Source organism: Pseudomicrostroma glucosiphilum (genome assembly GCF_003144135.1).
Source record: "Pseudomicrostroma glucosiphilum strain MCA 4718 unplaced genomic scaffold BCV69scaffold_4, whole genome shotgun sequence".
Classification (NCBI taxonomy): domain Eukaryota; kingdom Fungi; phylum Basidiomycota; class Exobasidiomycetes; order Microstromatales; family Microstromataceae; genus Microstroma; species Microstroma glucosiphilum.
The window spans coordinates 386,490-411,337 of NW_020289916.1; the positions used below are offsets into that span (position 1 = coordinate 386,490).

The following is a 24,848-nucleotide window of genomic DNA, read 5'->3' on the forward strand; positions in this document are numbered from 1 at the left end:
CTTGGCTTTCCGTTGCAGTTGCTATTGCTGCTGCGATTGCTGTTCCTGCCTCGTCTGCTCATCCTCTCCTCTCGTCGTCCTTCTCCACAGTGGGGACATGGCCTCGCCTGCTGTGCTGCGGTCTCCCTTCGATGTGACAGGCGAGTATGAAGGAGTAACGAGGGCATCTTCTAGCAGGATCCATGCTCACCACCTCCCCTCCTACCCCACCAGCAGACCTAAGCAACAAGCGAGAGGTGGGCTCTGATCCGGGCACACTCTGGAGCCTCAGCAGTCAGAAGCCAGGCTATGGAGTCAAGCAGCTCAGAGATCCCGACCTGGAGAGTCTCTGGCAGTGAGTTGCGTCACAAGTGTCAACAAGTGATGTCGTGGGTACTGAATCGCCAAAATTGCCTTGGCCTTGACAGGAGTGATGGAGTGCAACCTCACAAGATCAACATCGAGTTTGCAAGGAGGACCGCCGTCACAGTGAGTAGCATCGGAAGTCTCGCAGAGGTGCAGGCTGAGAATCGGCCCTGATGAGACACTGCTTCCTCTGTACCGTCCACAGCACGTCTCGCTATGGATGAATGTAAAACGAGATGACTCCTACACTCCGACCAAGATTTCCGTCAAAGCAGGTACAGGCTGGCACGACATGACCGAAGTGCGGTATCGGTGAGTCCTCTATCCCACTCTAGCATTTGCCTCTTTGAACGGATCCGCCGCTCACCAACGCTCTGTGCCACTCCATGTCTCTACCTATAGCGAGTGGGAGAAACAAGATGAGCCCTATGGCTGGAAGCACTTTCTCCTTTCCAGCTCCTCCCCGCGCTCCACCAGGGACGAAGAAGATGAGGCTACCACCACAGCCCTCAACTCACAGGCCTCCAATGGCGCTACCGAAGATCTGAAAGGGAAAGGCGCTGTGCTGGCTCCAATCCACGTGTGGGTGGTGCAGATTGCAATCTTGGCGAACCAACAGAACGGCAAGGATACACATATCAGGAGCTGTCTCATCTGGGGACCTAGGGAGGGGTCAGGGTCTGACGTTCGTGGCATTGCTGGGAGGCGAGAAGTTGAGAGTGGTAGTGACGAGGAAGAGGAAGATGAGGATGAAGAAATTGGAGGAGGAGTAGCGGCAGTAGGCACGGGTCTCAAGGGACTGCACATGGGAAGTGCACACAGCCCGTGGAGAGCCATCAGGTAGTCATCTTTTCGTACTCGCACTTGTGGCCGTCCGTCACATCACAATATACCACTAGCACAAGCACGCACAGGAGCAGACAAGGACAGGAACAATGTATCGCATTACGTCAATACAAGGCCCAATCTTATCTCTGTTTTCTTCTCTTTTCCCCCTTACTACCTCCCAATCAAGCTTCGATTGAGGAGCATCTCCAGCCCACCACGCACCCCCTGCACCTGCGTTTGCAGCCGCACCTCTTCGTTGACCTTTGCCCATAGACGCGAGAAGAGGGAGTCTGTCAAGGGTGACAAGCCGAGCGTTGAAGAGTAGAGGTCTGCAGGGAACAGCATAGCGCAAGGAGGGTCAGCAAGCAGGCTCACGGAGAGGAAAGGGAGTGTCACTGCCCTCATGCCTACGATGCCTTTGAGACTCACCTAGCACGACTTCCAAGACGTCGCAGACAATGTCCGTCCAGGCAGCGTTGCCCGCATGTCTCAGCAGAAACTTCAGCAATGGCTCAAGGGCAACATCATCCCTCCCACCAATCGCCCTCCTCAATCCATCACTGCCACCATCCACTACATCCTCTGGCGCGCTGCGACGCTTGAGTTCCACCAGCAGGGAGAAGGTCGTCGAGGCTGGAACGCCTGGTCGAAGTGTAGCGTCGAGTGCCTCCGAGTAGCGAAAGGCCTTCATGAGCTTGTCGTAGGGCTTCAACTTCCGCACTCGAACCGTTTCTGCTCGTACATCGTCGCCCTTTGCCAGAGCGGAGCGGCGCGCCTCTGCTCCTTCTCTTGCTTCGCTTGCATATGGCAGGAAAGCCTCCAGCCCGCCTCCACCACCCGTAATGGCGTTGCGTTCCACAGCCCTTGCCTCCTCTTCGGCTTTACGCACGTCTCGCTTCCTGACACAGAGTGTGCCATCGGCCATGCCCACTGCCAATTCCCGCTCCTCGGGACTGATCGCCATGGAGAGGATCGGCGAGGGGTACCGCATGGTATGTACAACTTTGTAGTCCTTTGCCGGATCGTACACCTTGACCAACCCGTCCAAGCCCGCCGAGAGGAGACGCATACCTCCCGACTCCGAGTCGGGGAGGGAAGAGCCTTCCGCGCCCGTGGACATACTCAGCGCGAGGGAGGTGATTGTCTTTTGATGATTTGATACGGCCTTCAGGCCCCTTCCACCCATCATCAGGTCCCACACTCGCAGCAGAGGCCCACCAGCAGAGACGGCAACGCCTCCGCCTCCTGTTGGGAAGATGAGAGTGCTCTCTACGGCTGCGCCGTGCTTCATGCGCATCACCTCGCCCCCATTCTCGGTCACTCTCGAGTCCCATAGCCTGACCGTCTGATCGTACGACCCTGAAAGGACCAGAGAGGGATTGTCTGGTGACACGAGGGCTGTACGGACATAGTCTGTGTGATTTGAAAAGGTGTGGGTCGTGGTCGAAGTTGGGATATCGTGCAGCTTGACTGTGGTATCGTCCGAGGCGGAAAGGATTGTTGTTGGATGTGGGGAGAAGTGAGTGACATGGGTAGGTAGCCGATGGGCGGAGAAGCTCCGCAGAATCGCTCTCGAATTGATGTCGAAGATCTGAAGCAGAGCAGACATGGAAGCAGAGCAAAGAATGGTCGTTCAGCACTCGGGCTTGAACGGCTCAGGCCGTATTCCTTCAGTCACGCCCAGACTCACTTGAACCTTGCCCGAATCATCACCAGCAACAATCAACCGCCCATCCGCCCTCATCTCCGCGCTTCTCGCCACATCTGAAAATCTTGTAATCGTCTTCAACACCTTGTTCGTCCGTGCCGAGTAGATCTGCACCCTCGGTCCCGTCGTTACAGCAAATCTAGCTCTAGCCTGGGAGGTCGTCCCAAACCCAGCAGAGGAAGGCTTGAGAGCCGTCCCATCTGCAGGGGCTGTAATGCTATTGCTTTTCCCATTGACGTTACTACTCGAAGATTCGAGGGCTGCAGTGGTAAAGGCGTTGGGAGAGGGGACAAAAGCGATGTGGGAGATGGGAGCAAACTCCTTGATGAAGGTGGGATTGCGGAAGCGGCGCCAGTAGAGGGACTCTGAGGAAGGGCCTGCCTGAGCCTGCCCGAGGATGGGCTCAGGGAGAGCCTGAATCGGCTGGTACTCCATAACGTTCGGAGTCTGAGACCGAACAGGAGTAGAAAGAAGATATCGTACTGGTTTGAGACGTAGGAGATGCTGCGAGGTGTCTGTAGGAGTAGAAATACGGACGGACTGCAGGCGTAGGAAGAAGTTCAGGACGGAGCGGAAAGAGCTGAAATCTTGAGGCCCAGCCGCGCGTGGCACACAGGCGGGCACGGGCGGCGGCCAATGGCATCCTCCCTCACGCACACTCGATACAGCTTGGTGTGATGCTCACGCCCAGCGACACTGCACGGAGTGAATGGTATGCCCTTGCTCAAGCTATCATGAACCTCCGTCCTTTCCCCCGCTCTGTGCCTCTTGGTACCGTGACATTCTTCCATCCCTTGCCTGATCCAGTCTTGCCTTCCATCCTGGTGTATTGCCCGCTGCGTCCGAGCCACCGATGCTCTTCCCAGCACTGCCGGCCCCCAATCCTGCACCCTTGGCATACATGACCGCCTCGATCGGTTTCTCGAGCCCGCCACCTGTATTTCCCAGCACCTCGCCCTCGCTCCATCCCATCATCTGGAGCATCTTGTTTCCCACGTTATCCTCTTCGATCTTGTCATCAACACCACGAGGTGCTGCCGTTGGAGCAGGGGCCGCTGGGCCCTCGAAGGAACGGGTGCCCTTGGCCTTCTTGCTGGCAGGCGCAGGATTCTCAGAACCGAAGACGGCGCGACGTTCTAGTGCTCGGTCGCGATACTTTGTTTCACCAGTAGCATCGCCACCATCATTCGTAGGGCTGCTCTGGACAGGCACGAAGCCAGACAGACCTGCTTTGCGTTTCATGCCTGCTGATTTCGTCGCTGCTTTTGCCTTTCGAACGGCTTCGCCACCGCTACGACGCTTGTCTTCCTCCAGCAGATTGGCACTGTGAAGCTTTGACTCTCGCGGATGACGGTTGAGCACGTCCATCGTCTTGAACTTGCGTCCGCAGAGGTAGCAGCACAGCGCTGTTCGATCCGAGAAGAAGTCAATGTCAACGTCTGCTGGTGGAGTGCCCTCCATGATGGCGTCAAGCGAAGGACCGGACACAGTCTCTTGAGCATGATCCTGTGGCTCATCGTCTGGCAGAGAGCTCAGTGCGGCACTTGTGGCAGAAGTTGGCAGGGTGCTATGAAGCTCCTCCTGCTTCTTCGTCCAGTTGGCGATGTTGAGGGCGACCTTCTTGTTCGAGAGGAGCTGCGACGTCCTCTTTTCGCCTTCGCCGAGCAGCGGTGCTACAGTGGAGGAAGTCGCGACGTCCGTTGGAGTCAGTGATGGCTCTCGATTGCCATCACTTTGTGCCGCAGGTTCTTCTACAGAGACTTCGCCCAGAGCGTTACGAGACGGCGGAGTCACAGCTTCAGTGGCAGGGATACGAGGAGCAGCTTCTCCTTCTGCGCGGCGCATTACGGTGTCTGCGACCTCCGTACTTGGCGCAACAGTAATGTCACCCTCCGTAAGGTCGTCGTCTTGAGACTGAGTTGCTGGCTCTGACGACCCTGTCGCACTCGATGCCTGCACAGTCGGCTCTTGGGACGTCTCTTCCTTGATCGGAAGCTTAGAGTCCTCGGGTCGTGTTGGCTCCTGTGTCACAGGTTGCTCTCCATCTGGTGCAGCATTGTGAGTATCAGAGCTGACCGTCGATTGGGATACCGTAGTCGAAGGCGGCTCGATTGTCTCTGTCTGAGTAGGTTCTGTAGCGCCCATATCATCTTCCTGAGCATCCCACTGCTTGATGTTGTCCAATTGCTGATCTGCAGCTGCGACGGCTCCGCCATCCTCTGTCTTCAGAGAAGGTGTTGCCGCTTTCGCCTTCTCATCGCCGTCATCAGGGACATTGCCTCCATGATTGACGCGGATCCTCTTTCTCTTGTCGCTCTGATTTTCGCCACTATCCTCGCCGTCGGCCTTAGGTGGTGGCCCAAAAAATCTCTCAACATCCTCGATCCACGGCCCGTGAGCATTCGCAAAGCGAATTGCATCAGCGATTCTGGGGAAGGTGGCAATGGCGCGCCCGTTGAGCACACGTGTCGTCCGATCTCTCAGCAGCAACACTTCATCTGCTGTCGTGAGATCAGAAGAGGAGCATAGCTTGTCGATCATCTCGTGTAGCTGGTCGGGCGTCACGTCCGAATCTAGGCCCACGAGGAAGACTTCCTGGAGCGGATCGGGGGTGGGCGTCCGTGAGTCTGCTTTGCGGCGCGATGGAGGCGAACGACTCCTGGCGCTTATAGGGCGAGCAGGAATCGGAGCGCGTGCTCGAGCACCAACGGGCGGAGAAGTACGCCCACGAACGTTGCGCTGAGGTGGGAGGGGGAGACGGCCATGGATCTGAGCCGGACCGTCACCATTTCCGGCCTCCTTTTGGCCCGGACGACCTGATTGTGTCTGATTGGGACCAGCAACGCTTCTCCTGTCCTGCCACCCAGCTGAGGAGGGAGGGCGCGCTGGTAAGGTCGATGGTGGCATGGGGCGAGCAGTCAAAGTCGCAGGGCGAGTTTGGTTGCTGCGAGAGGGATGAGACACGGGAACACTCGGCTGTGGTGAGAGCCCTACGCTTGGCAATCCTGGCCGACCCACAGATGGCTGAGCCGAAGGAGGCTGCGGTCTCTGCGGAGCATTGTAGGAATAATTGTAGCCTGCAGGTGGTGGCGGTCGGCTGGCAGCCACAGGCTGGAGCACCGCAGAATGAAGCGACGGAAGTCATCGTACTGGACAGTCAGCATCATACATGGACGTGACTCTGACGCGACATAATGACAAATAGAGCCGAAGCACCAAGCTACTCGCTTTCTCCTTTTTCAACCTGTACTCACTATCGGAGGCCCTGTCTGGACTGGGGAAGGCTGAAGTGAAGGCAGGCCGTTGGCGAATGGGCGGACGAGTTGCTGTCGGTCCCGCCAAGCGGACGCAGCCTTCTCAGCCTCCGTACGGTGGTCAAGTTGTCTCACGCCTACGCCTGGGGGAGGGCCGGACAAAGGACGGCCTACGGGTCCAACATGCGGACTCGGAGAATAGCCGTTGTAAGCGCCACCGTTGATCTGCGAGCTGGACTCTGCCATCATACCGGTACCATTGGCCCGGCGGGGATCTGCTGTGGGAGGCTGCCCTGAGAGAGGAGGCGGTCTCGGCCGGGACCGAGCCATGTACGCCCTCATGGCAGCATCTTCACTACTGCCACCTCCACCGTTTGCACCATTGCCTGCAGCACTTTGAGGAGCATGAGGATCGTAAGCGCCGTCTGTGGGGTACGAAGAGGGTGGCAGACTCTGCGGCGGAGGGCGGGCAAAGGAAGGGCTGTAGTTCTGCTGCGACTGGGGTGGCTGATAGGATTGATTCGGTGCGCCTCCATATCTCTGCGTATGAATCGGTGTGGGCGTGTCATGCGGAGGCATCTGTGGTCGTGACGGTCCTGCCAATGGTGAGTATCCTCCGGGCCCGCCCTGATAGAGGCTCTGCTGCTGCTGATTGTCATATGGTGTGGGAGACTGAGGAGGGTATTGGGTGGATGGCGTCGCAGGAGAGTAAGGGTATGACGAGGGTGGTGGACGGTTCGTAGATTGCTGTGGTATGTAGGGTGTATGACTGCTCGGATTGGCATAGTGAGTAGCACTGGTGCCGTGGGCGGACGGCATGGGAGGGGGCTGGTGGTACTGCTGCTGCTGCTGAGGCGGCGGGCGGTTCGGTCCTGGGCCGTAAGGCGATGGCTGGGCCGGCGGTGGTCCTGAAGGTGGACCGTAGCCGTACCCGTAAGGAGATTGACCGTTCATGACACCGCACTGCACCCGCAAAAGGCGTTGATGAGAGGTCCAGGTGCTGGAAGCTGGTAGCTGTACGGATGAACAGGAAGGAGTGAAGCCAGAGCCCCGTCCTCTCCAGATCGGATCGGAGCCTGGGCCTGGGCAGTTGCAGCTCCGCCCCGCGTCCTCACGCTCAAAAGTGTAATGACCGCGTTTCCACGCGCCTGGCCACATTGACACCTCCGTATCCCTCATATCGAACAGCCAACGCCTGCTGTCCCCACTGCCGCCCTGAATCACGGAGTCGCCCTTGACAGCTTGAAAGTCATGCCTGCTGTTGTTGCTTCTTCCTCATCCACATCCGCGGCTCCCAACCTCTCTCCAACTGTGCGACGCCTCATCCTGCAGACCTTCACAAAGAAGTACTCGCTTCAGCTACACGCCTCTTCCCTCTCCTTCATCGGCCAAACACTTGCGGACCACAGCTTGTTACATGCAGCTCCAGGTACAGAGGACGAAGATGCTCAGAGGGAGGCCATTGAAATGCTGGCCAGGGGTTGCCTAGACCTCGGCGTCATGGAGGAGGCTGGCAGAGGGAGCAGCATGATCACCGCCAAGCAGCTAGCTCATGTCTACTCGCAGCTGGTGGCAGAAGGCTCATCGTCGACCTCATCTGGAGGCCTGGCAGAAGGTACGAGTGTAGGTCAGCCTTCAAGCACCTACCACATGCTACCGGACGAGGAAGCTCCGCCCCCTTCGAAATACTTCGATATCATTGACTCCTTCGATCTGCCCCGAGTGGAATGGGATGCCGTGGCCAAGACTTTTGTAAAGTGAGTGAACGATGTCGCCTTCAGGTAGCAAGGCTACGGTGCGAGGCACGAGCTGACTTTGTCATATGCCACAAACAGACTGCCCAATCGACCTTCTGTCCTTCCCCCGCCCCTCTCCAAGCCTCTAGCTATACGCCAGCGCTTGCAAGCCCTGCGGGCTCTCGTCCTCCGTAATGAGAACTTCTGTCCGCCACTACCGGGCATATCCCGCTCTCGGGGCTCAGAGAACACATGGATGAAGCTGACGTCGACTTCGAATCTGCTGGGTAGACCCAATGGCCGCTTCCTCCTCTTTGGACTATTGACCACTACCTCAGATGGGAGACTATGTCTAGAGGACGAAGATGGAAGGGTGGAACTTGATATGTCCAGCACCATACCTGGAGAGGGTATCTTCACGCTGGGTTCCTTGGTCTTGGTGGAAGGACGCTATGCGGATGAGGGCGAGGGCGAGAAGCTCTTTGTCAACGCTATTGGACATCCTCCCAGTGAGGTCAGGAAGAGGGCGAGGGACATGTATGGCCACATTGACTGGTCAGGAAAGGGAGTCGTTTCCGCGAAGGAGGAGGTGAGTGAGCTTGCAGTAGGACTCAGCTATATCCTTGTCCCCGACTTGAATATTGACACGCATCACCTCGTCGCCAGGCCGCTCTCTCCCTCTCACTGCAAGCCCACCACCCCGACTTGTCTTTCATCGTTCTCTCCGATCTTCACCTCGACGTTCCGAGTACGTTGCATTCCTTGCGTGCAGTACTGCAAGGCTACATCGATGCTAGCTTTGTACCATTTCTCATCGTCCTCTGCGGCAACTTCCTCAGCGAAGAGGGCAGAAGGAAGGCAGACGGAGGCCTCTCGGCTTATACAGGTGAGCAGGTGATCTGCAAAAGCCGCCATCAGAGCATTGCTGACGCCCATTCCAACCCATTTGGCCTCCCGCAGATGCCTTCAATTCTCTTTCGGACGTCATCTCCTCCTTTCCCACCCTTTTGCAGACCTCGACTTTCCTCTTCATCCCTGGACCGGCGGATCCCTATTCCACTTCCCTCCTGCCCCGTCAACCACTGCCTCCTCTTTTGACAGAGCCGTTCCTGCAGCGTCTCTCCTCGAAGCTGAACCTCTCTCTTGAGAGAACCAGAGCCAAGGTAGTGTTTGGGTCCAACCCATGCCGTGTGCGCTTCTGGGGCAAGGATGTGGTGATCTTCAGGGACGAGGTGTTGGATCGCATGCGGAGGAATAGCGTTTCGATTGGCGAGGCAAAGGATCCGAAGGAGGGTGGCATGAAGAAGTTCGTGAGTCCCAATGGCGGCTGGTCTATGATGAAGAAGACTAGACAGACACGTTGCTGACACTCCGTCCTTGACATACTCTTTGCAGCTCGTCTCGACGCTGCTGGACCAGTCGCACCTTTCTCCGCTCACGCAACAAGCGCGACCAGTGCTTTGGGAGTTTGACCATACTCTTCGTCTCTACCCAATGCCAAGCGCAGTGAGTATCCCTCTCCTGATTCCACCCTCCTTACATTGAGATCGATCCAGACAAAACTGACATCTGCCCTTTGCTGCTTCCTCGCCATACAGCTGATCCTAGCAGACTCCTCCGAGCACTACGAGCTCACCTACGAGGGGTGTCATGTACTCAACCCTGGGTCGTTCCTCAGCACTACTACTTCTACCTCGGCGAATGGTGATGGAGTTGGAGCGGGAGCAGGATGGTTGTCCTACTATCCATCGGGTAGGGGGGAGAGGAGCGAGTTGCCGAGGGGGTGAGAGAGGGCGCGAGTGAAAGCGCACTTGTTCATTACAAAAGATTTGGCCTTGTGTGCACAGTGTTGTTTGGATGTAATGATATTGTATTCCCTTTCCTCGGTAGCTCCTCCCCTTCGTCCCTTCGCACAATCACCGTATCCTGCACGACCTCCAGCTCGAGGCCACAGTTCGATTGTCAACAGATGTCCGCAAACAACAACAACCTCCCTCTCAAGCTCCTCCCTCATCCTCCCTACTCCAAACTCCCAAAAAGGAAGTTCAGAGCAAGCTCAAAGGGTAAGAGAGAAAGTCCCCTTTACTCCCCTCCTTCTCCCACTCCTAAGGTCAACCCTGTCGGGAAGATCCCAATAGAGGGGGAGAAGACGGAAGAGGACGAAACTTTCTTCAGAGTGCGTCATTGCATTGCAGTGTAAAACTGATCTAGCTTCCCACGAGCGCTTCGTTGTCTTCAAGGAAGAGATGAGAAGGTGAAGTGACTCTAGTAGTGGGAAGCATCGGTTTGGGTTGGGATGGGTGGGATGGGGAAGGAATGGGGACGATGGTGGTAGAATAAAACCGAAGTGCAGGGCGGCATGTTCTGGCTAAGGTTCAAAGGGAGCAAGGAGGGTCCATACCAGGACGATGGGGACCTTGAAGGGCATACGCGCCTTGATGTGCTGGCTGCTCCCTCGCTGCGTGCCATATCCCGAAGGCAGCGGCTCTTGCAAGGGGCAGCACAGCACAGTCAATTGGCTCTCATGGGTAGCTCAACTCACCACTCACATCGCTCCCGAATCGAGTCGCAGGACCGACGACCCTACTGTACTGGTAATAACAGGTTTTGAATCGTGAAGGTGACAGTACAAGTACATACTATATAGGCTGACGGAGTCTTGTTCCTGACCAATCGGTGATGATAAGGTCAGACGACCTCTTCGAAATCCTCGTCATCTTCATCCTCGTCGTCATCGTCTATTGCAACGGTAGTAGATTCTTCGGCTCGTTTGATCTTCTTCGTCTCTGGTGAAGCACTGGCAGTCTTGACGATGTCCGGCTTGACTGGAGAATCGGAGCGAAGACGCTTGCTAGTGACACTTGTCGACGGAGTTGAGGCTGAGCTCGCGACTGCAGTTTGAGCCTGTGCCTGCTGTTGCATTGCTTCGTACATCTTGTAGTAGTCGTCTTCGTCGTCTCCTTCGGGTATGTTCTGCGTTGCGCCGTTGTAGCCGATAGATTCACCGTCTTCCCTCCCTTCCCTCTCGCGTCGTTCTCTTGCACCGAGAGCAGTCTCCTCTCCGCTGACAGTACTCTTGCCGAGCCATTCTGGAATGGCATTCTCTTTTCTCTGCCTCTCACCTTCCTCCTCCTTGATTCTTCTTGCAGCTTCTTCCGAATTTTCATCAGCCAAGGAGATCTTGGGGGCCACATACTCTCCTCTGGTGCCCTTTGCGTTGGGCAAGGAGTTATAGTCAGGGAAGGCTTCACCCTTGGTTGACGAATTGTCGGTATACTTGTCCAGCTTGGTCCAAGTGTAGTTGGCCGTGTCAGACAAGAAGTCGGCTGGATCGATGACCTCAATCCTGACGCCTTCGAGTGCTTCTAGACCTCGCACAAAGGTAGAGCATTGTTCATTGAATCTCCTCATGCGTTCCTTGCCTTTGCGATCTTCTTCGCCTCCTTCGTCGTCTTCCGCCAGTTCGGCCCCGCAACCCGGACGCTCGCACCGCAGTGAATTCGTAGAAAAATCGAGGAGATGAGCGACATCCAGCGTCGAATACGAGTAGGAACACCGTGGGCACACGAAAGAGGCAGTGTAGCCGGAGGCCGCGGACAGAGTCGAGTCGAGATGCAGTCGCATGTGATGCAGACGGTACTTGAGAGATGCCAGGAAGAGAGGTGGATGAAGATAGTAGTAGCTTCTTGGGAAGTGCTTGCGCTCACCATTGCGATCGCTGCCCCCCTTGAAGAATCGTCGAGCACTATCGCCTTCTGGCTCTTCTCTCTTCTCGCTCCTCTTGAAGCAACAGAGCATCTTGTCGTCGACGAGTCTCAGGGCCAAGACCTGTAGGTCCTTGGAGTGGATGCCCAAACGAGCGGCCAGCACATCCTGCGGCAGGATGGTGAAGCGCAACAGCTGTTCTAGGAGGACGATGAATTTGTCGTCGTAGAATGCGCGGAGCACCTGGCGATAGAGTCGCGAGATGAGTTCGGTGTCGCTTGGCTTCTGTGCCCGCAGAGGGCCAGAGGAAGACATCTTGCTGGCGAGGGGATTAAGCCAGTGGTGACGGAGAGTAGGCACCGAAGGAGTAGCAGACCAGTAGCATGCTAGGGAAAGAGGAACGTGAAGGTGACAGAGAACGATTCACCGTCTAGCAGGTGAAGCTCACATTGAAGACCGATGCGGTACCACAGAGGCAATGGTATGAAGAGACGAGGGAAGGATCGTCTGCCTCCGCCGAGGTGAAGAAGTGAAGAGGTGCTGCTGCCACGCGCCCGCGGCTCATCTTCTCTAGCCGGGTGTCGGATCGGAAGGAGAGACAGGAGATTCTAATTGGCTTCAGTCGCCGGGCCACATTATCAATCCACTTCTTCCTGCCGGTCCCCATATTCACTTCACCTAGCTCCCACGACAGTAAGACCTTCGTCCTTGCTTCTTCTCGGTGAACATGGCAGCGACCACCACAGAGCAGTCGTCCTCATCGTCATCGGCCGAGCTGCCACCGCTTCCCTCGTCATCACGAACGGCCGAGGTACAATGTCCCGTGCCTCACGCCTCATCGCAGCCACTTCCGCCCGGTCACCCCCCGGTCCCTTCCCACCCAGAGTCCAGTCTGCGGCCACCGACAGGTGATCGCTGCATCTTCTTCCGTACAGAAGAGGAAAGTAGGCCCTCGACGCCCGAATCTTCATCACGTCAATCGAGTGTGGGCAAGGCTGCCGAGCTCAGGGCTGCGAATGTCAACCCACTGAAGGAGGGTGAGGGCAAGATTCTTGATCCCGAAAGGACACTAGTGCTAGCTAGTAGAAATAGTCAGCTCGCACTGGTCCAAAGCTCCCTGGTCAGCAGGATGCTTGATGCTCACTTCGGTGTCGATTCGCCTGCTTTTACCCAAGCGGAGGTACAGTCGATATCGGCAGACCCGGGCATCTCAGATCCTTCCTCTTCTGCATCGTCGCTCTTACCCACTGCCCCTGGGACCTTGTCACCATCGACTCGCAGCGCTTTGAAATCGAGGGCTTCGTCACTGGGAATCACCTCGCCCATGTCCTTTCCCATCACTTCAATGTCTACTGCAGGCGACCACAATTTGCGATCGCCCCTGTACGTCATCGGAGGAGAAGGCCGCGCCATCTGGACGAAAGAGCTCGAAGTTGCTCTAGCAGCAGGTGCTGTTGACGCTATTGTCCACTCGCTCAAAGATCTGCCTACTACTCTGCCGGAGGGATTTATGCTAGGAGCTGTCATAGAGCGAGAAGATCCCCGGGATGCCCTGGTCATGAAGAATGGGTTGCCATATATGACCCTGGATGAGCTGCCCGCTGGGAGTGTCATTGGTACGAGTAGCATCAGAAGGGTGGCGCAGTTGAGAAGAAAGTATCCCGGTCTGGTTTTCAGTGACGTGGTAAGTACATGCGCTCCCTGCAACCTGACACGCCATAATGTGCCTTGCTGACTTTGTATTCGCCCTTTCTTGATGTTAGAGGGGTAATCTCAATACACGTCTCTCCAAACTCGACTCGCCCACGGGACCCTATACAGCTCTCGTGCTAGCAGCAGCCGGTTTGATCCGCATCAATCTCGCTCATCGTATAACCGCCTTCCTTTCTTCACCTGTCCTCCTCTACTCGGTGGGCCAAGGCTCCCTGGGCGTTGAAGTCCGTACTCCCCCACCTGGAGCAACACCCGAGACCAACCGAGACGCCCGCATACTAGAAGTCGTCCGGTCCATCGGCGACTGGAGGTCGACTGCTCGAGCTGAGGCGGAGCGAGGACTTCTTAGGGAGCTCGAGGGAGGATGCTCGATCCCAGTCGGAGTGGAGAGCAGTTTCGAAGACCATGAAGAGATCGAAGGGAAGCGGATCGAGAGTGTGGTTCCTCTTGCAGCAGGTGCAGACCTTGGCGACAGCGGGAAGGAAGGCCACAGCATCACAAAGGCTGCAGTTGAATCTACTGGGAGCGCCGTCAGCAATGGACCCTCGGGCGGCGATCTGTCAGGCGAAGGCCTTGGATTCAAGGCTACTGCGCTGCGCAATCCGTCTATCTCGAAGGAAGTCGCCTCTTCGGCCGCGGCAGCGGACGCATCCGCCCCAAGTGGAGCCGGAGCTCGTCCAAGCATGGAACGCTATGCGACAGGTGCGAGTGAGAAGCCTCGCCATGCATCCACAAGCACAAACGGGACCGGCACAGGCAATCTTGAACAATTGGCGACTGGATATAACACGCCCAGTCTAACCGACTCCTACTTCCCCGCTCTAGATCCAGATTCGATCCTCGCCCTTCTCAAGCCTCCTTCTTCTTACCACAAATCCACCTCTGCGCCTCCTGCTAAGCCACTGGAGCTGAGCCTTACGGCCATTGTCGTCTCCCTCGACGGGGCCCGCTCCTCTTCATCTTCTCTCACCAGACCAATTCAGACTCTCGAGCAGGCGCGCGAGCTGGGCGTCACAGTCGCACGGGAGCTCCGCGATGAGCGTGGAGCGAGGGAGATCCTGCGGGAGGTGGAGGTACATCGACAGCGTGCGGAAGCGGCTGACGAAGAACGCAGACGAGCGCGCAAGAGAAAGGTAGAAGAGGAGAATGCAAGGGCAAAGGCTGCTTATGAGGCTTCTCACCAGAAGGGACAGGATGAACACGAGGGCGCTGTGTTCGCTGCTGATCCCCAAGACGCGGCAGCCGGGGTGGGCGCGGATGGAACAGCCCAGCAGACTTCTAGGCGCAAGCTTGAGGAAGTGCTAGGGGCTGTCACTCGTCAGCGGGATGAGCAGCAGGCCAAAGATGCAAAGGGCCTGTACCCGCAGGAGGGTGGGGAGATGGACAGACGCGGTGTACCTCGAGAAGATGGACAGGAGAAGGTGTGGGAGGTTTGAGGATGCATAGACTTGTACCTTATCACGTGTGGATATAGCCAGAGCTGTCATCATCGGGTCGAAGGAACCCTGACAGCGCACTATTTCTCACTCCTCAGATAATTTGATGAAGTGCACAGATTGAATTGCAGCGAGAGATATATAGAGGAAGAAGTGAGGGTACTTGAAGGGATGAGTAGGAGGAGGAGAAGTCAGGAAATTAACGATAGAGATGTAAAGCATGCACGCTGCCCTCCAATGCGTCTCAAGGTACGCTGATCGATGACCGCTCCCCTTCTACGCTACAGTCGCCTTCTCTTGCTTCTCTTGCTTCTCTTGCTTCTCCCGCTCCTCCCGCTCTATGTGCGCGAAAGTTGGACCCCTGCAGATGTTACAGCACACAGCTCCCTCTCCTGCAGTGTAGACCCTGCAACCTTCTTGCCCCTCTTGTGTCCCCGGTCCAGGCATGTCAGGGACGCTCGCGTTTCGAGGCAAAGGCCACCAAAAGGGGGACAGGCGTGTCCCGCACGCGAGACATTCCACTACGTCTTCCATGCCTACCGTTTTCCGCACGGCCGACTCCGGATGTGGCATCGCCTCGCGCTCCATGGGTCGCCTCGCCGGTTTGGCGCTGCTGCCATTGCTGCCTCCGTTGACGTGAGACCTTCCATTGAAGGGAAGCAGACTTTGACTCGCGCCTTCTGTCTTCGGTAGCGAAGCAGCTGGTGTAGACCGATGCTGCTGCTGCTGCGGAGCCGGAGTGGGGCTCATTCCCAATTCACCGCTGGCAGCTCGAATCCTTGCCTCGATTGTCCAATTGCTCACCTCGCTCAGGACCACGTCGAAGCGCTTGGCTCGTCTGAGCAGAGCGTATGTCTGGTCCACGCTCGTCGAGGGGCTCACTGTGGACCCGGTAGTAGAGGCTGCAGCACTGACCGAGGATGCATCGCCGTTGCTTTGGCCGCTGGCAGTCGAGCTGAAGATGCTCTTGTGACTCTTGACGTACGTCTGCAGAGCGGTAGCTCCAGTCTTTGGATCCACCTCAGAGAAGTCGTACGTCGCCTTGTCCTTGATCGTATCGCGATGCGCTTTGCAGTATGCCAACGCAGTCCAGTGGCCTGTCTCGGTCTTGAACGTCGCGATAGAGACAGCATCACGTCTACTGATCTTGACCGGATTGATCTCAAAGCCAAGTGAGTATCCGCTATTCTGGAAAGCGCATGAGACGTGGAAAGTATGCCTGCAGCTCGCATCTGAGCATTGTAGACATGCGCCATGAGGGCTCGAAGTAGCAATGGCTTCGCTCGTGCCGCCAGTGTTGCAGATCTCGCAGATAGCACTATACCTCCAGAGCGGCAGATGGCCAGCGCCTTCAACTAGCTTCATCCTCTCTGCATCGGTGAAGACAACGTCCGGCATCCAGGCTGCGCAGATGAGGTGAGCCCAATTGTTACATTCTGTCGGCTTGAAGGCGTCCAGAGCGTTCAAAGCCTCGGCAGCAGCACCTGCTGCTGCACTTCCAGCAGGCGCATTACCATTTGTAGCGGACTTCGCGCCATTGCCGTTGGTGAGTGCACCGCTGCGAGCTCGTTGAGCGGCTGCAGTCATTGAGCCATCGCTCAAGGGACACAGGACACACTTCGGCACCAAGCCTGCACCGAGCGTCTTCTCATTCGTACAAGGCTCGCAAGTCCAGACCTCGGCAGCGACCTCGGCATCTGTAAGGCCAAAGCAGCCTTGGTGCACGCTGAGAGAGCATTGTCGGCATTGCTGCAGCTTCTTCTTTGGCTCGAGCCGTCGACACATGACGCAGCGGATCGGGTCAAGCTTGGCAATAGCGACGGGCACGGCTGCGGGGGAGGAAGTCTCAGCCGAGGCTGCGCCAGATAAAGATCGCCCTGCGGCAGCCGATCTTGCACTGTCGCCTTGCCTCAACTTCGCCACCTTGACCGGAGGAGCAACTCCAAGACCGGCAGGAGCCTCTGCAGAGGAACTTGAAGGGTGTTTCCGGGGATTTGTAGCAATGAGATCTGTGTGTGAGGCTTCAGCAGCATACTTCCTCCAATAAAGGCCACAGTACGAGCACAAAAAGCGATTAGGCCAAGCGTAGGGGCCCTTGTACCAGAAAGGAGACTCATGAGTAGAGCACATCTTGCAAGAGATGTTCGTCGGAGCCTCCTTCATCGCTTTCTCGTCAAAGAGAGACAAGGCTGGGGAGACCGCACGAGTAGATGCAGGTGCCTCCGCATCGGCCTCGGTAGGCATTTTGCCTTTTCCCTTCGCCTTCTCGATAGCAAGTTTCTCAGCCTCATGAGCTTCCTTCATTCGCTCATTCTTCCAAGTGGCATAATAGCGCACAATGTCGGACGGCTTCTTCGTCGGAATGAGCCGCTTGATCTGCCTCATTTCCAGTCCAAGCTCTCGTACTGCCGCGTCGAAGGCCTTCCTCTCCTTCTGAGTCCAATGAACGATACGGAAGTCTTCTGCGCTGCTAGTCGAGACTTCCGAAAGGGCAGCAATCGGCTCAATCTGCGGATTGGAGTAGACCTGTACCGCTCGATCCATGAAGTCCACATTGTAAGGCGGAAGAGGCTTGAAGTGGAAAGCGGCACTTGCCATGTACGCTTCAAAGAGCTGCAACTTGTTCTGCGGATCGTTCTTCGGGCTGAGGTGACAGAGGTTGCATATCACGTCGATGCTCTCATCCGTACCTCTTTCAAATTCTCGCACCGGTGTGAGGGTAGCTACGGGAGCTGGGGTTGCCGAACCACGCTCAGAGGCAAGGGCTCCCTCTGCCACGGTTACAGCAGGTGGGACTGGAGTCCCCCCTTGAGGCGTGCCCCGGTCTACGCCACCTGCGCCTCGAATTACACTCTTCTTCGGCCTGCCTCTAGGCTTCTTGACGGCGACCGATATTGACGAGCTGCTGGCAACTCCATCACTGCCAGTGGCGCCGTTTGCAATACTGTTGGCGTTCACGACACTGCCTCCTTCTTCCACTCGCAGCGGTACGCCCAGACCCATCTCTTGCTGCTGCTCCCAGGTCGGGACCTCGGTTTGGAACTTGCTTCCATGCCGAGTTGTGGCGCGGGGATAGATTGAGTCGTGGGGGTCGAGGACGTCGAGAGCATCTGTATGTTGCCCAAAGTAACGGTAGTTCCAGCCGTTCGTGCATCGTACCCCACGTACGTCGTCGAGAGTCTTTTCGGGTGCAGGGCTGCCTTCCGGGGTATTAGCGAAGGAGCTGTCACTGTCTAAACCTCTCCGTGCTGCAAGGGTTATCAAGAAGAAGCGGGGGTGCGTACTCAGTACACAATTTTACGAGCTCGTCAAAAGATGGACATGTCGCAGCTGTACCTACCGCCGCTGTTTCTCGGCCGACCGCCTCGGCTGCCAGTGGCTGCCAACCGAGCTTTGATGTACTGTTGGTTCAAGACGGTAGAATCCTCAGGCAATGAGCTAGCCGCAGGTAGTGGTGCTCCATTGGCGTCCGTGCCTGTTGCTGCTGGCTCGATTGCAGCGGCACTTGCGGAGGAAGAGGAGCTAAGGGAAGCAGGCAGGCCACCGGACTCTAGCGCTACAGTCTGCTCGTGCCGCCTGTAGCAAGGAGCGCACGTCCATCCATATCCCTTGGCGGGCTTTGACGTGAGCGGAGGGGTCACGCAGCGCATGTGAAAGTATTTTTTACAGACATCGCATCTTACCGATTCCGGTCTGAAATCAGAACAGTGTGCAATAGACGGTCAGTGTGCTTTCTGCGAACATCCGACGTTGCAGTCAGGCAATACAGTGACTCACCCGCTCGCCCACTGATGGCAAATGACACAACCTCGCAAAGCGTCGCACAAGTCAGCGGACACGCCCGGTTCCGCTAGGATGAAGGAATACCTTTTGCGCAACAATGAAAGGACCTCGGCGGGGGCATTTTGCAACTTCCAAGTCGGTACTACGTCGTAGAAGCGGTGGGCATACCGGTCAAAGAATTGGTGATAGTAGAAGTGATCGTCTCTCTTCTTCCATGCGCCGACTTCAGGCGCCTCTCCAATCAGCTCGCGATGCCTGACTTCGCAGAGGCCGCGTACATTGTCTAGTGCGAGGAGATCGCAATGCATTGTTGCTACTAAAAGTCGAGAGTCGCTGCTGATGCGATGCGATATATCTCTCATTCGAAGGAAGTAGTTTGCTCGCACTTGAAGAGTGCCAGAGTTATTTGTGAGGCTCGCACTGCCGTTGCGCGAGCTCGCGGTTGTGACAAACTCCATGACTCGGGCGATGAGGTAGGGTTCTCCCGCCCCAGGAGCCCAGGCGGTAGTCACATAGATATAATCTGAAATGGGGAAGGGGAGGGTATGAATCAGTACAATGCCTCACTGTCAAAGAATGATGCAAGCTGAGTGAGAGCGATCTCTAGAGGTGAATTTTTCGTGCCCTAAATTGGTGACGACGTATTGTACGTCTACGTTGCTCGCGATCGTTGTTGTGTGACGTGTGCGCTTTTGGCGCTGTCCGCGGGTCGTAGCGGCGAAGAACGCCTGCTACTCCCATCGTTGCGCTTGGCCGTTGCGCGCTACCGCTCGACGGCCGCGCCGCGGGTGTGCCGATACTCACCGTTGATAGATATTGTCTTGCCGTCGCGGATGGCCACACGCGTCACTTGGCCGGGCTGCAGCCTCTTGACTGCGCCACCATGGTGGCCCGCCCCACTGCCGGCAGGGACAAGGGCCATGGTAGTGGTGGCGGTGACGGCGAGGAGGAGCTACCAGTGAGAGAGTTAGACAAGATGTGGGTGCGATGGGATCGAACAAGAGAGTGGAAAAGTCCCGCGTACCTTCCCTGCAAGACCCACCCGCACGGTATGGATCGAGTAGCCGAGCGGAGTGTGAAGCAGGAGAATCCTGGTAAGGCTCTCGAGACCGGCTGCTGGTGCAGTGATGGCGCCGAAGGGGGATGGTAGGCTACGGGGACAGGGATAGGGTGGAGGGGTCGGTACTACGAACGGTGCCGGTCAGCAGAGTGCGGCGAAGCGGTGGCAAGCTTATGATGACAATGTGACCGTGGCTGCGACTGCAGACGCAACAAACACCTTCGATCAAGTAGCTGGTACGACCCTCTCAGGTGTGCTTCTCGGTGAGTCAGCCGGACCCAATTCTAATGTGTGCTGAAGTGGTTGATTGACGTCGACGAGGAGAGAGCGAAGGGGTCAGCGACAACCGTCTCCAAGGTCAAGGTCAAGTAAAGCGTCGATCTCACGGCACCGCCGACGAGGCGCAGGGGAGAGGAGTGGGTCAGTTGCTCACCTGGTGAGGAAAAACGCAGCCGTTTGTGGACAGTGAGACTGCGAAAGACTAGCGGTGCTGCGCAGTGATGGTGCGCTAGCAAGGGCGAGTCCTGCTCTTGGATGGTCAGGAGGTGCGATGAGCGATGCTTCAGAGGAGGGGAAGGCCGGAGGCAAGGAATGGCTTCTGCTTGCTCGACGGTCGCAAAGCCGCTCCCGGGCGTTCCTGCACTCTTTTCGATCGGCGAGCAGCAAGGGAGCGGCCTTGTTTGCGCGGCTAAAGTGCCAGAGCCTCGCCATCAATTTACATCGCTACAAAGGGGGAAAGGTCACACAAGACTCGATAGCCGACAGGCTGGCTTTCAAAGGCTCGATAGGCGCTGAGTATCACCCATTTGAACCTTGGGAGCACACCATCGCCTTGGCGTGTACATTGTCAACTGTAGCAGCCCACGCTAGCACAGCGAAGTGGCCATCGGCAACCCACTCTTGCTCAGTGCCTCGAGCATCTGCTTCTTCAAGGTTTAGCTCTGATAGTGTCCGTCGCTTTTTTGTAGCTACAGCGACAATTTTTGGTCCCCTTCGGCCCCCCTTGAGTACGGACAAAGCGATTGACGCAACTTCTAGAGCACATCCACACGGGACATGCACTCAGCGAAAGGGGCCAGCAGCAGAGTGCGCCAGCACTCGTAGCCGCACCCCTGGAAGCTGCAAAATTGGGGCCTTGGGTCTCACTGATTTTACAGACGCGAGCCGTTGTACACAGGATAGACTGTCCACGATGTGACCGCGATTCTTGTCCCCCACATCAGCACCATGGTGCATCAGGGAGACACCACATGTGTCCCTCGGGTCTATCGGCAGGCACAGAGGGCGGAGTTTGAAGTCCACAGCACGGACTCACAGGCGTGGTGGAGGAAGGCGAGGACGGGCCTCAGGCAGCCCAGATCCTGTCCGTACCTTACCTACGCCTTGGCGCGGCATACGTATTCGTCATTGCTGCCTGCCATCGTCACCTCGTTGCTGCCACATTCTCAAAGCCTCATTGTCGAAGCTGATTTGCTCTCCCGTCAGCTGGCGGTACAGGTCGACTCGGCGGTAAGGTGGCGCCAATCCTTGCCTGCATATAGCGCGTGCTCCGGAAAGCAGATGCTCTCTTTGAACCATTCTTAGAGAGCTCCCCCTTCAGCATATCCCCTTCCCCAGCGTCATCAAGTAGAGTACATGACGCGGACTCAGGAGCCGAGATATGTCGCGGATGTTCCCCTGGTTCTACCAGCTAGAATCCACATCGAGCATCTACAGCTTCGAGACATTGTGAGCAACAATAGCGTTCGCGGGCTATAGCTGGTCCGACTGAGCTGAGGCCTCGAACGATAGCATACCGCTTCGCTTGAGATTACTCACACTCTGTACTTTCCTTCTCCTTCCTACATCTCTGCCTCAACGAATTGCTTCATCCGCTCCTCTTCCACGCAGCTTCAACCTTCTTCCACAAAGGGCAAGCTACTCTATCTCAACCATCTCAAGATCGATGAGATCGATTTCGAGGACCCAAAGAGCCCTGCAGCGACATTCTGCAGCCTAGACTTCAGAGCTAATTGTCTCGTCACTGGCCATGGTCTTCTTGCCGCCGGTGGGCAGTTCAGCGAGCTGGCGATCCGACCTCTCTCAGCCGCATCGACCCCTGCCGGTGCCAATGTGAGCACGAGCACGACCTCGAGTTCTCAGCAACGTCAGCCGACCCCATGGTTGCTGAGAACTCCAACGGGTGGCAGTATCAATAACTCCGTCGCAATTTATCCAGACCCAGTCAGTATTGCTGAAAATAAGAGAGCTATGATATCGGAGTCATCCGGTCGCTCAGCAAAAGCGCTTAAGAAGGAAGCTTCGTCCTCACCGGTTCCCTTACGAGGGGAATTAGCGGAGGGCATGTGGCTGAGAGACGAGCCGCATGGTGGTACTCAGAGCATCTCTGGTCCATCGTCGCGGCCGATGTCCTCAGTCGAGGACGACTCAGATGCCGAAAGTCTAGCCGCTGCATACGGATTCGAACGGAAGTACGCTGGCCCATCCTGCTACCCAGCCGGCGATCGATTGAGGTCCCGTACGGAGTCAAAATCGAAGTCAAAGAAAGAAGTGGATTGCAAATCATTGAGTGGTCCGGGGGACAGGAGACGAATGATGTGCTATTCTGCAATGTCCACGTCCAACGTCCGCGTCTATTGCTGCAACAACGACCGCTCTCTGAAGGTGTACAAGCTTCGGCCACCTTCTGGAGCTTCTTCCTCTCCCGCTTTGGAGTCTGGTCTTCCAGGGCTGACTCGGTCGCATACACTCGACTTTCCCACTGCCGTCAATCACTGCTCCTTTTCACCCGATGGACAGACCCTCCTGGCAGTCGGTGACACACCTCACGTATTCTTGTACCACCGGCACCCTTCCACTGGCGCGTTCTCTCATATCACAACATACAGCGCCTCGTCGGATGCTAGCTTCTCGACGAGCTGGCATCCCGATGGGACAAAGTTCGCCGTCGCTTCGCAGGATGGCGTGGTCTCCGTCTGGGATGTGCGCTCGAGCAAGAAGCTTGCTGAGCTCAAGACGAGCCAAGACGCCAACATGATGGTCAACCTCGGCGGCTTGAATGGGGCCAATGGAGCGGCAAGAGTCGTTAAGTTCTCGCCTTGCGGTCGCTTCCTAGCTTTCACAGAACACCGGCTGTACTTCCACGTCTACGATACGCTGACTTACAGTCGCGGGCAGAGGATCAGAATACCTACGAGCCTGGATGAGGACAGTATAGAGACGGTCGAGGTCGCAGGCGGAAGGGATCTTGGTGGCGCTACGTCTGCCACACCTCTGCTCTCGAATTTCCCTGAATCAAGAGAGAGACGAACAGGGCTCTTGGAAAGTCGCTTGCTCAGCTCTCTGTATGGGCAAGGCAGGAGCAGCTCATTTGCCGAGGGCCTCTTTGGCAGTGCGAGGCGCGAAACAGAATCTTTGACATCGTCTCTCAGGTTGCCATCTTTGGGTGACAGTAGTTCTTCGTTGCATGCTGCTTCGCCGGCCGGAGGCGTCGGCAATTCCTCTTCTCCAGCTACGGGGGCGAACGAGTCTGCTGTCAATGCACTGCGCGAAGCGCAAAGAAGCCTCATGGCGGTTCGAGAGAGGATAGCAGCTCGCAGTCGGCAAGACCCAAGTTTCACCTCTGGAGCTGGTACAGCATCTGGCGTAGGCATCAGTGGACCTTTTGACCCGTTCATCGCAGACGCTGGCTTCTCAATGCCCGGTCTGGCCCCCAACTTCTCAGACGGCGAACAGGACATTGCGGCCATTCGTCGTGAGAGCAGGCCGGACGCGAGCGGACAAGAAAGCGGGAGCTCTCCGCTCCGCTCATCCAATCCTCGGACAGAAGCGGACCGTACTAGACTTCGCCTGGAGGCGCAGCCGCACGATAGCGACGACGACGAGGAGATCGAGGGTCCTATCAGTGACTACATCCGCAGGAGAAGGAATCTGTCAAGGTTCCTTCCGAGGCCAGATGATGGAACGGGGTCGGTGTCTACGCCTGCCACAAGGATGAGGCGATGGTTCCCCGACGGTCGCTTTGGAGACGACCCTGATGCATCCGGTGGGGGCGAAGGCAGGCCTCAGACCGCGTCTGAGCTCTTCGAGAGCTCTCTTGCCGAGATTCTTGATGACGGCACCTTACACGTGGGAGTCGCAGAAGAGCCAGACAGCACAAATGACGATCCAGATGGGGAGACCATCGGCGGCGGCAACGCGGAGGATGCCGAAGAAGAGGAAGGAGTCATATTCATCGACGACTACCCGCCAGAAGGAGGGCCTACTGGTGCGGACTCTATCACAAGACGGCTTCCTCCTCTGATTCCCTCGACCGCCAGAGCAGAGGACAGGTCGGTCGGTCGGCCTCTTCGACGAGCTCGCGAGGCCAGCACCCAAGCAACGTTGCGCATTCCTCCAACGCTTCGAGTGCGACAAGAGAGCGCGAACGCAGGGGAACACCCTCAGCAACAAGATCAGCAAGCAGGCCCACCCAGGCCTCGTTGGCCTATGACGCGTGAGCGGGCCGGCGAAATCGAGCGTGCAGGCAGCGGTACTACTGCCACGTCCTCGCCCTTTGGCCCCTTCTTCCCTCCGGCAAACACGACCACTGCCGCCGCCGCGCCGACGGCTACCACGGGCACGTCCACTACAGCCAGCAGAAATCTTACCGCCGCTCCGACCTCGACTGCCGCTCTGCCGAGCTCAGACCCAGATTCTGACTGCGAAGAGGAGGAGCAGGAGGAGGAAGCTGACACAGGGGGTGCGTCCCGCAGGCGCACTGAGGAGGACTCGGAGGACCTCCTCACCCGGCTCCTCTACCCTTCCACCGTTGGCGCAAGTGCCGGCGGATCGGGCATTGCGTCCGGACCGAGGCGCGGGGCCGGTGTAAATGCGGGAATTGTGCCTGACGAGCAATGGTTAAACATCTCTGGCCTCACCTGGGACCCGGATGGGGACTACCTCTATGTCAGCAGCGAGCGATGTGTCTGCCGGTGGGCCGTGTTGCGTCCCGGAGAGGGGGGAGATTTGGTAGGTGGGTGGGAAAAGGGCGAGGTCAGATGAAGGAGCCACAGGTTCAGGGCTACGGTGGCGAAAGCCGGCGCATATCAGGCGAGACATGTATCTGGCCGGATCAGGTGGTCCATTGTTCTCCAACTTGGTTCGTAGCAATTACGTAGAATAGTGCTATATGACGAGGTGTCAACGTGGCTAGCAATAGTGCCCCAACGTGTCGAGGCTAATCCACCTCCATGTCCTGCTTGGTTTCCCCGATGCCGTTTGTGCCCTCACTGCCTGCGG

The 24,848-nt window shown here is 57.0% G+C and overlaps 9 protein-coding genes across 9 annotated transcripts; 5 read left to right on the forward strand and 4 right to left on the reverse strand.

Annotated features, from left to right (window-relative positions):
- The first annotated feature begins 5 nt into the window (after positions 1-5).
- Positions 6-1,367, forward strand: BCV69DRAFT_281740 (anaphase-promoting complex, subunit 10). Its single transcript, XM_025492094.1, has 5 exons — positions 6-140; positions 217-334; positions 408-468; positions 551-657; positions 748-1,367. Exons 1-5 carry the CDS (start codon positions 98-100, stop codon positions 1,187-1,189), a joined length of 771 nt encoding a protein of 256 aa, XP_025348975.1. The 5' UTR covers positions 6-97; the 3' UTR covers positions 1,190-1,367.
- On the reverse strand, positions 1,264-3,406 carry BCV69DRAFT_156439 (WD40 repeat-like protein). The gene is made up of 3 exons (XM_025489387.1): positions 2,864-3,406; positions 1,603-2,764; positions 1,264-1,502 (listed from the first exon to the last, which is right to left on the reverse strand). Exons 1-3 carry the CDS (start codon positions 3,314-3,316, stop codon positions 1,345-1,347), a joined length of 1,773 nt encoding a protein of 590 aa, XP_025348976.1. The 5' UTR covers positions 3,317-3,406; the 3' UTR covers positions 1,264-1,344.
- Positions 3,407-3,613: 207 nt separating this feature from the next.
- On the reverse strand, positions 3,614-7,089 carry BCV69DRAFT_298024 (hypothetical protein; the record flags this gene model as incomplete). The annotated part of the gene is made up of 2 exons (XM_025494176.1): positions 3,614-5,992; positions 6,136-7,089. The coding sequence occupies 2 exons, from the start codon at positions 7,087-7,089 to the stop codon at positions 3,614-3,616; spliced, it is 3,333 nt and encodes a 1,110-aa protein (XP_025348977.1).
- A 209-nt stretch (positions 7,090-7,298) lies between these two features.
- BCV69DRAFT_268333 (hypothetical protein) lies at positions 7,299-9,658 on the forward strand (the record flags this gene model as incomplete). The annotated part of the gene is made up of 6 exons (XM_025490861.1): positions 7,299-7,892; positions 7,971-8,460; positions 8,538-8,757; positions 8,832-9,181; positions 9,267-9,377; positions 9,470-9,658. Exons 1-6 carry the CDS (start codon positions 7,387-7,389, stop codon positions 9,656-9,658), a joined length of 1,866 nt encoding a protein of 621 aa, XP_025348978.1. The 5' UTR covers positions 7,299-7,386.
- A 764-nt stretch (positions 9,659-10,422) lies between these two features.
- Positions 10,423-12,061, reverse strand: BCV69DRAFT_156509 (hypothetical protein). Its single transcript, XM_025489388.1, has 2 exons — positions 12,025-12,061; positions 10,423-11,962 (listed from the first exon to the last, which is right to left on the reverse strand). The coding sequence occupies exon 2, from the start codon at positions 11,889-11,891 to the stop codon at positions 10,560-10,562; it is 1,332 nt and encodes a 443-aa protein (XP_025348979.1). The 5' UTR covers positions 11,892-11,962; positions 12,025-12,061; the 3' UTR covers positions 10,423-10,559.
- Positions 12,062-12,237: 176 nt separating this feature from the next.
- BCV69DRAFT_289802 (hypothetical protein) lies at positions 12,238-14,846 on the forward strand. The gene is made up of 2 exons (XM_025493676.1): positions 12,238-13,260; positions 13,340-14,846. The coding sequence occupies exons 1-2, from the start codon at positions 12,304-12,306 to the stop codon at positions 14,723-14,725; spliced, it is 2,343 nt and encodes a 780-aa protein (XP_025348980.1). The 5' UTR covers positions 12,238-12,303; the 3' UTR covers positions 14,726-14,846.
- Positions 14,847-15,001: 155 nt separating this feature from the next.
- Positions 15,002-19,430, reverse strand: BCV69DRAFT_298028 (hypothetical protein; the record flags this gene model as incomplete). Its single annotated transcript, XM_025494177.1, has 5 exons — positions 15,002-17,973; positions 18,066-18,342; positions 18,409-18,418; positions 18,503-19,031; positions 19,313-19,430. The coding sequence occupies 5 exons, from the start codon at positions 19,428-19,430 to the stop codon at positions 15,002-15,004; spliced, it is 3,906 nt and encodes a 1,301-aa protein (XP_025348981.1).
- A 309-nt stretch (positions 19,431-19,739) lies between these two features.
- On the forward strand, positions 19,740-20,985 carry BCV69DRAFT_156636 (hypothetical protein). Its single transcript, XM_025489389.1, has 2 exons — positions 19,740-19,831; positions 19,902-20,985. Exon 2 carries the CDS (start codon positions 20,119-20,121, stop codon positions 20,764-20,766), a length of 648 nt encoding a protein of 215 aa, XP_025348982.1. The 5' UTR covers positions 19,740-19,831; positions 19,902-20,118; the 3' UTR covers positions 20,767-20,985.
- On the forward strand, positions 20,860-24,831 carry BCV69DRAFT_281745 (hypothetical protein). Its single transcript, XM_025492095.1, has 2 exons — positions 20,860-21,296; positions 21,459-24,831. Exons 1-2 carry the CDS (start codon positions 21,204-21,206, stop codon positions 24,609-24,611), a joined length of 3,246 nt encoding a protein of 1,081 aa, XP_025348983.1. The 5' UTR covers positions 20,860-21,203; the 3' UTR covers positions 24,612-24,831.
- Positions 24,832-24,848: the final 17 nt, after the last annotated feature.

Excerpts from the sequence above, each read along its gene's own strand:
- BCV69DRAFT_156509 (XM_025489388.1), bottom strand. The coding sequence starts at position 11,891 with ATGTCTTCCTCTGGCCCTCTGCGGGCACAGAAGCCAAGCGACACCGAA.
- BCV69DRAFT_156439 (XM_025489387.1), bottom strand. The coding sequence starts at position 3,316 with ATGGAGTACCAGCCGATTCAGGCTCTCCCTGAGCCCATCCTCGGGCAG. Across the intron at positions 2,765-2,863 it reads ATGATTCGGGCAAGGTTCAA|ATCTTCGACATCAATTCGAG; the intron begins GTGAGTCTGGGC and ends GCTCTGCTTCAG. Across the intron at positions 1,503-1,602 it reads CGTCTTGGAAGTCGTGCTAG|ACCTCTACTCTTCAACGCTC; the intron begins GTGAGTCTCAAA and ends TGTTCCCTGCAG.
- BCV69DRAFT_281740 (XM_025492094.1), top strand. The coding sequence starts at position 98 with ATGGCCTCGCCTGCTGTGCTGCGGTCTCCCTTCGATGTGACAG. Across the intron at positions 141-216 it reads GTCTCCCTTCGATGTGACAG|ACCTAAGCAACAAGCGAGAG; the intron begins GCGAGTATGAAG and ends CCCCACCAGCAG. Across the intron at positions 335-407 it reads GACCTGGAGAGTCTCTGGCA|GAGTGATGGAGTGCAACCTC; the intron begins GTGAGTTGCGTC and ends TGGCCTTGACAG.
- BCV69DRAFT_156636 (XM_025489389.1), top strand. The coding sequence starts at position 20,119 with ATGAGCGATGCTTCAGAGGAGGGGAAGGCCGGAGGCAAGGAATGGCTT.
- BCV69DRAFT_281745 (XM_025492095.1), top strand. The coding sequence starts at position 21,204 with ATGACGCGGACTCAGGAGCCGAGATATGTCGCGGATGTTCCCCTGGTT. Across the intron at positions 21,297-21,458 it reads ATCTACAGCTTCGAGACATT|CTTCAACCTTCTTCCACAAA; the intron begins GTGAGCAACAAT and ends TCTTCCACGCAG.
- BCV69DRAFT_289802 (XM_025493676.1), top strand. The coding sequence starts at position 12,304 with ATGGCAGCGACCACCACAGAGCAGTCGTCCTCATCGTCATCGGCCGAG. Across the intron at positions 13,261-13,339 it reads GTCTGGTTTTCAGTGACGTG|AGGGGTAATCTCAATACACG; the intron begins GTAAGTACATGC and ends TCTTGATGTTAG.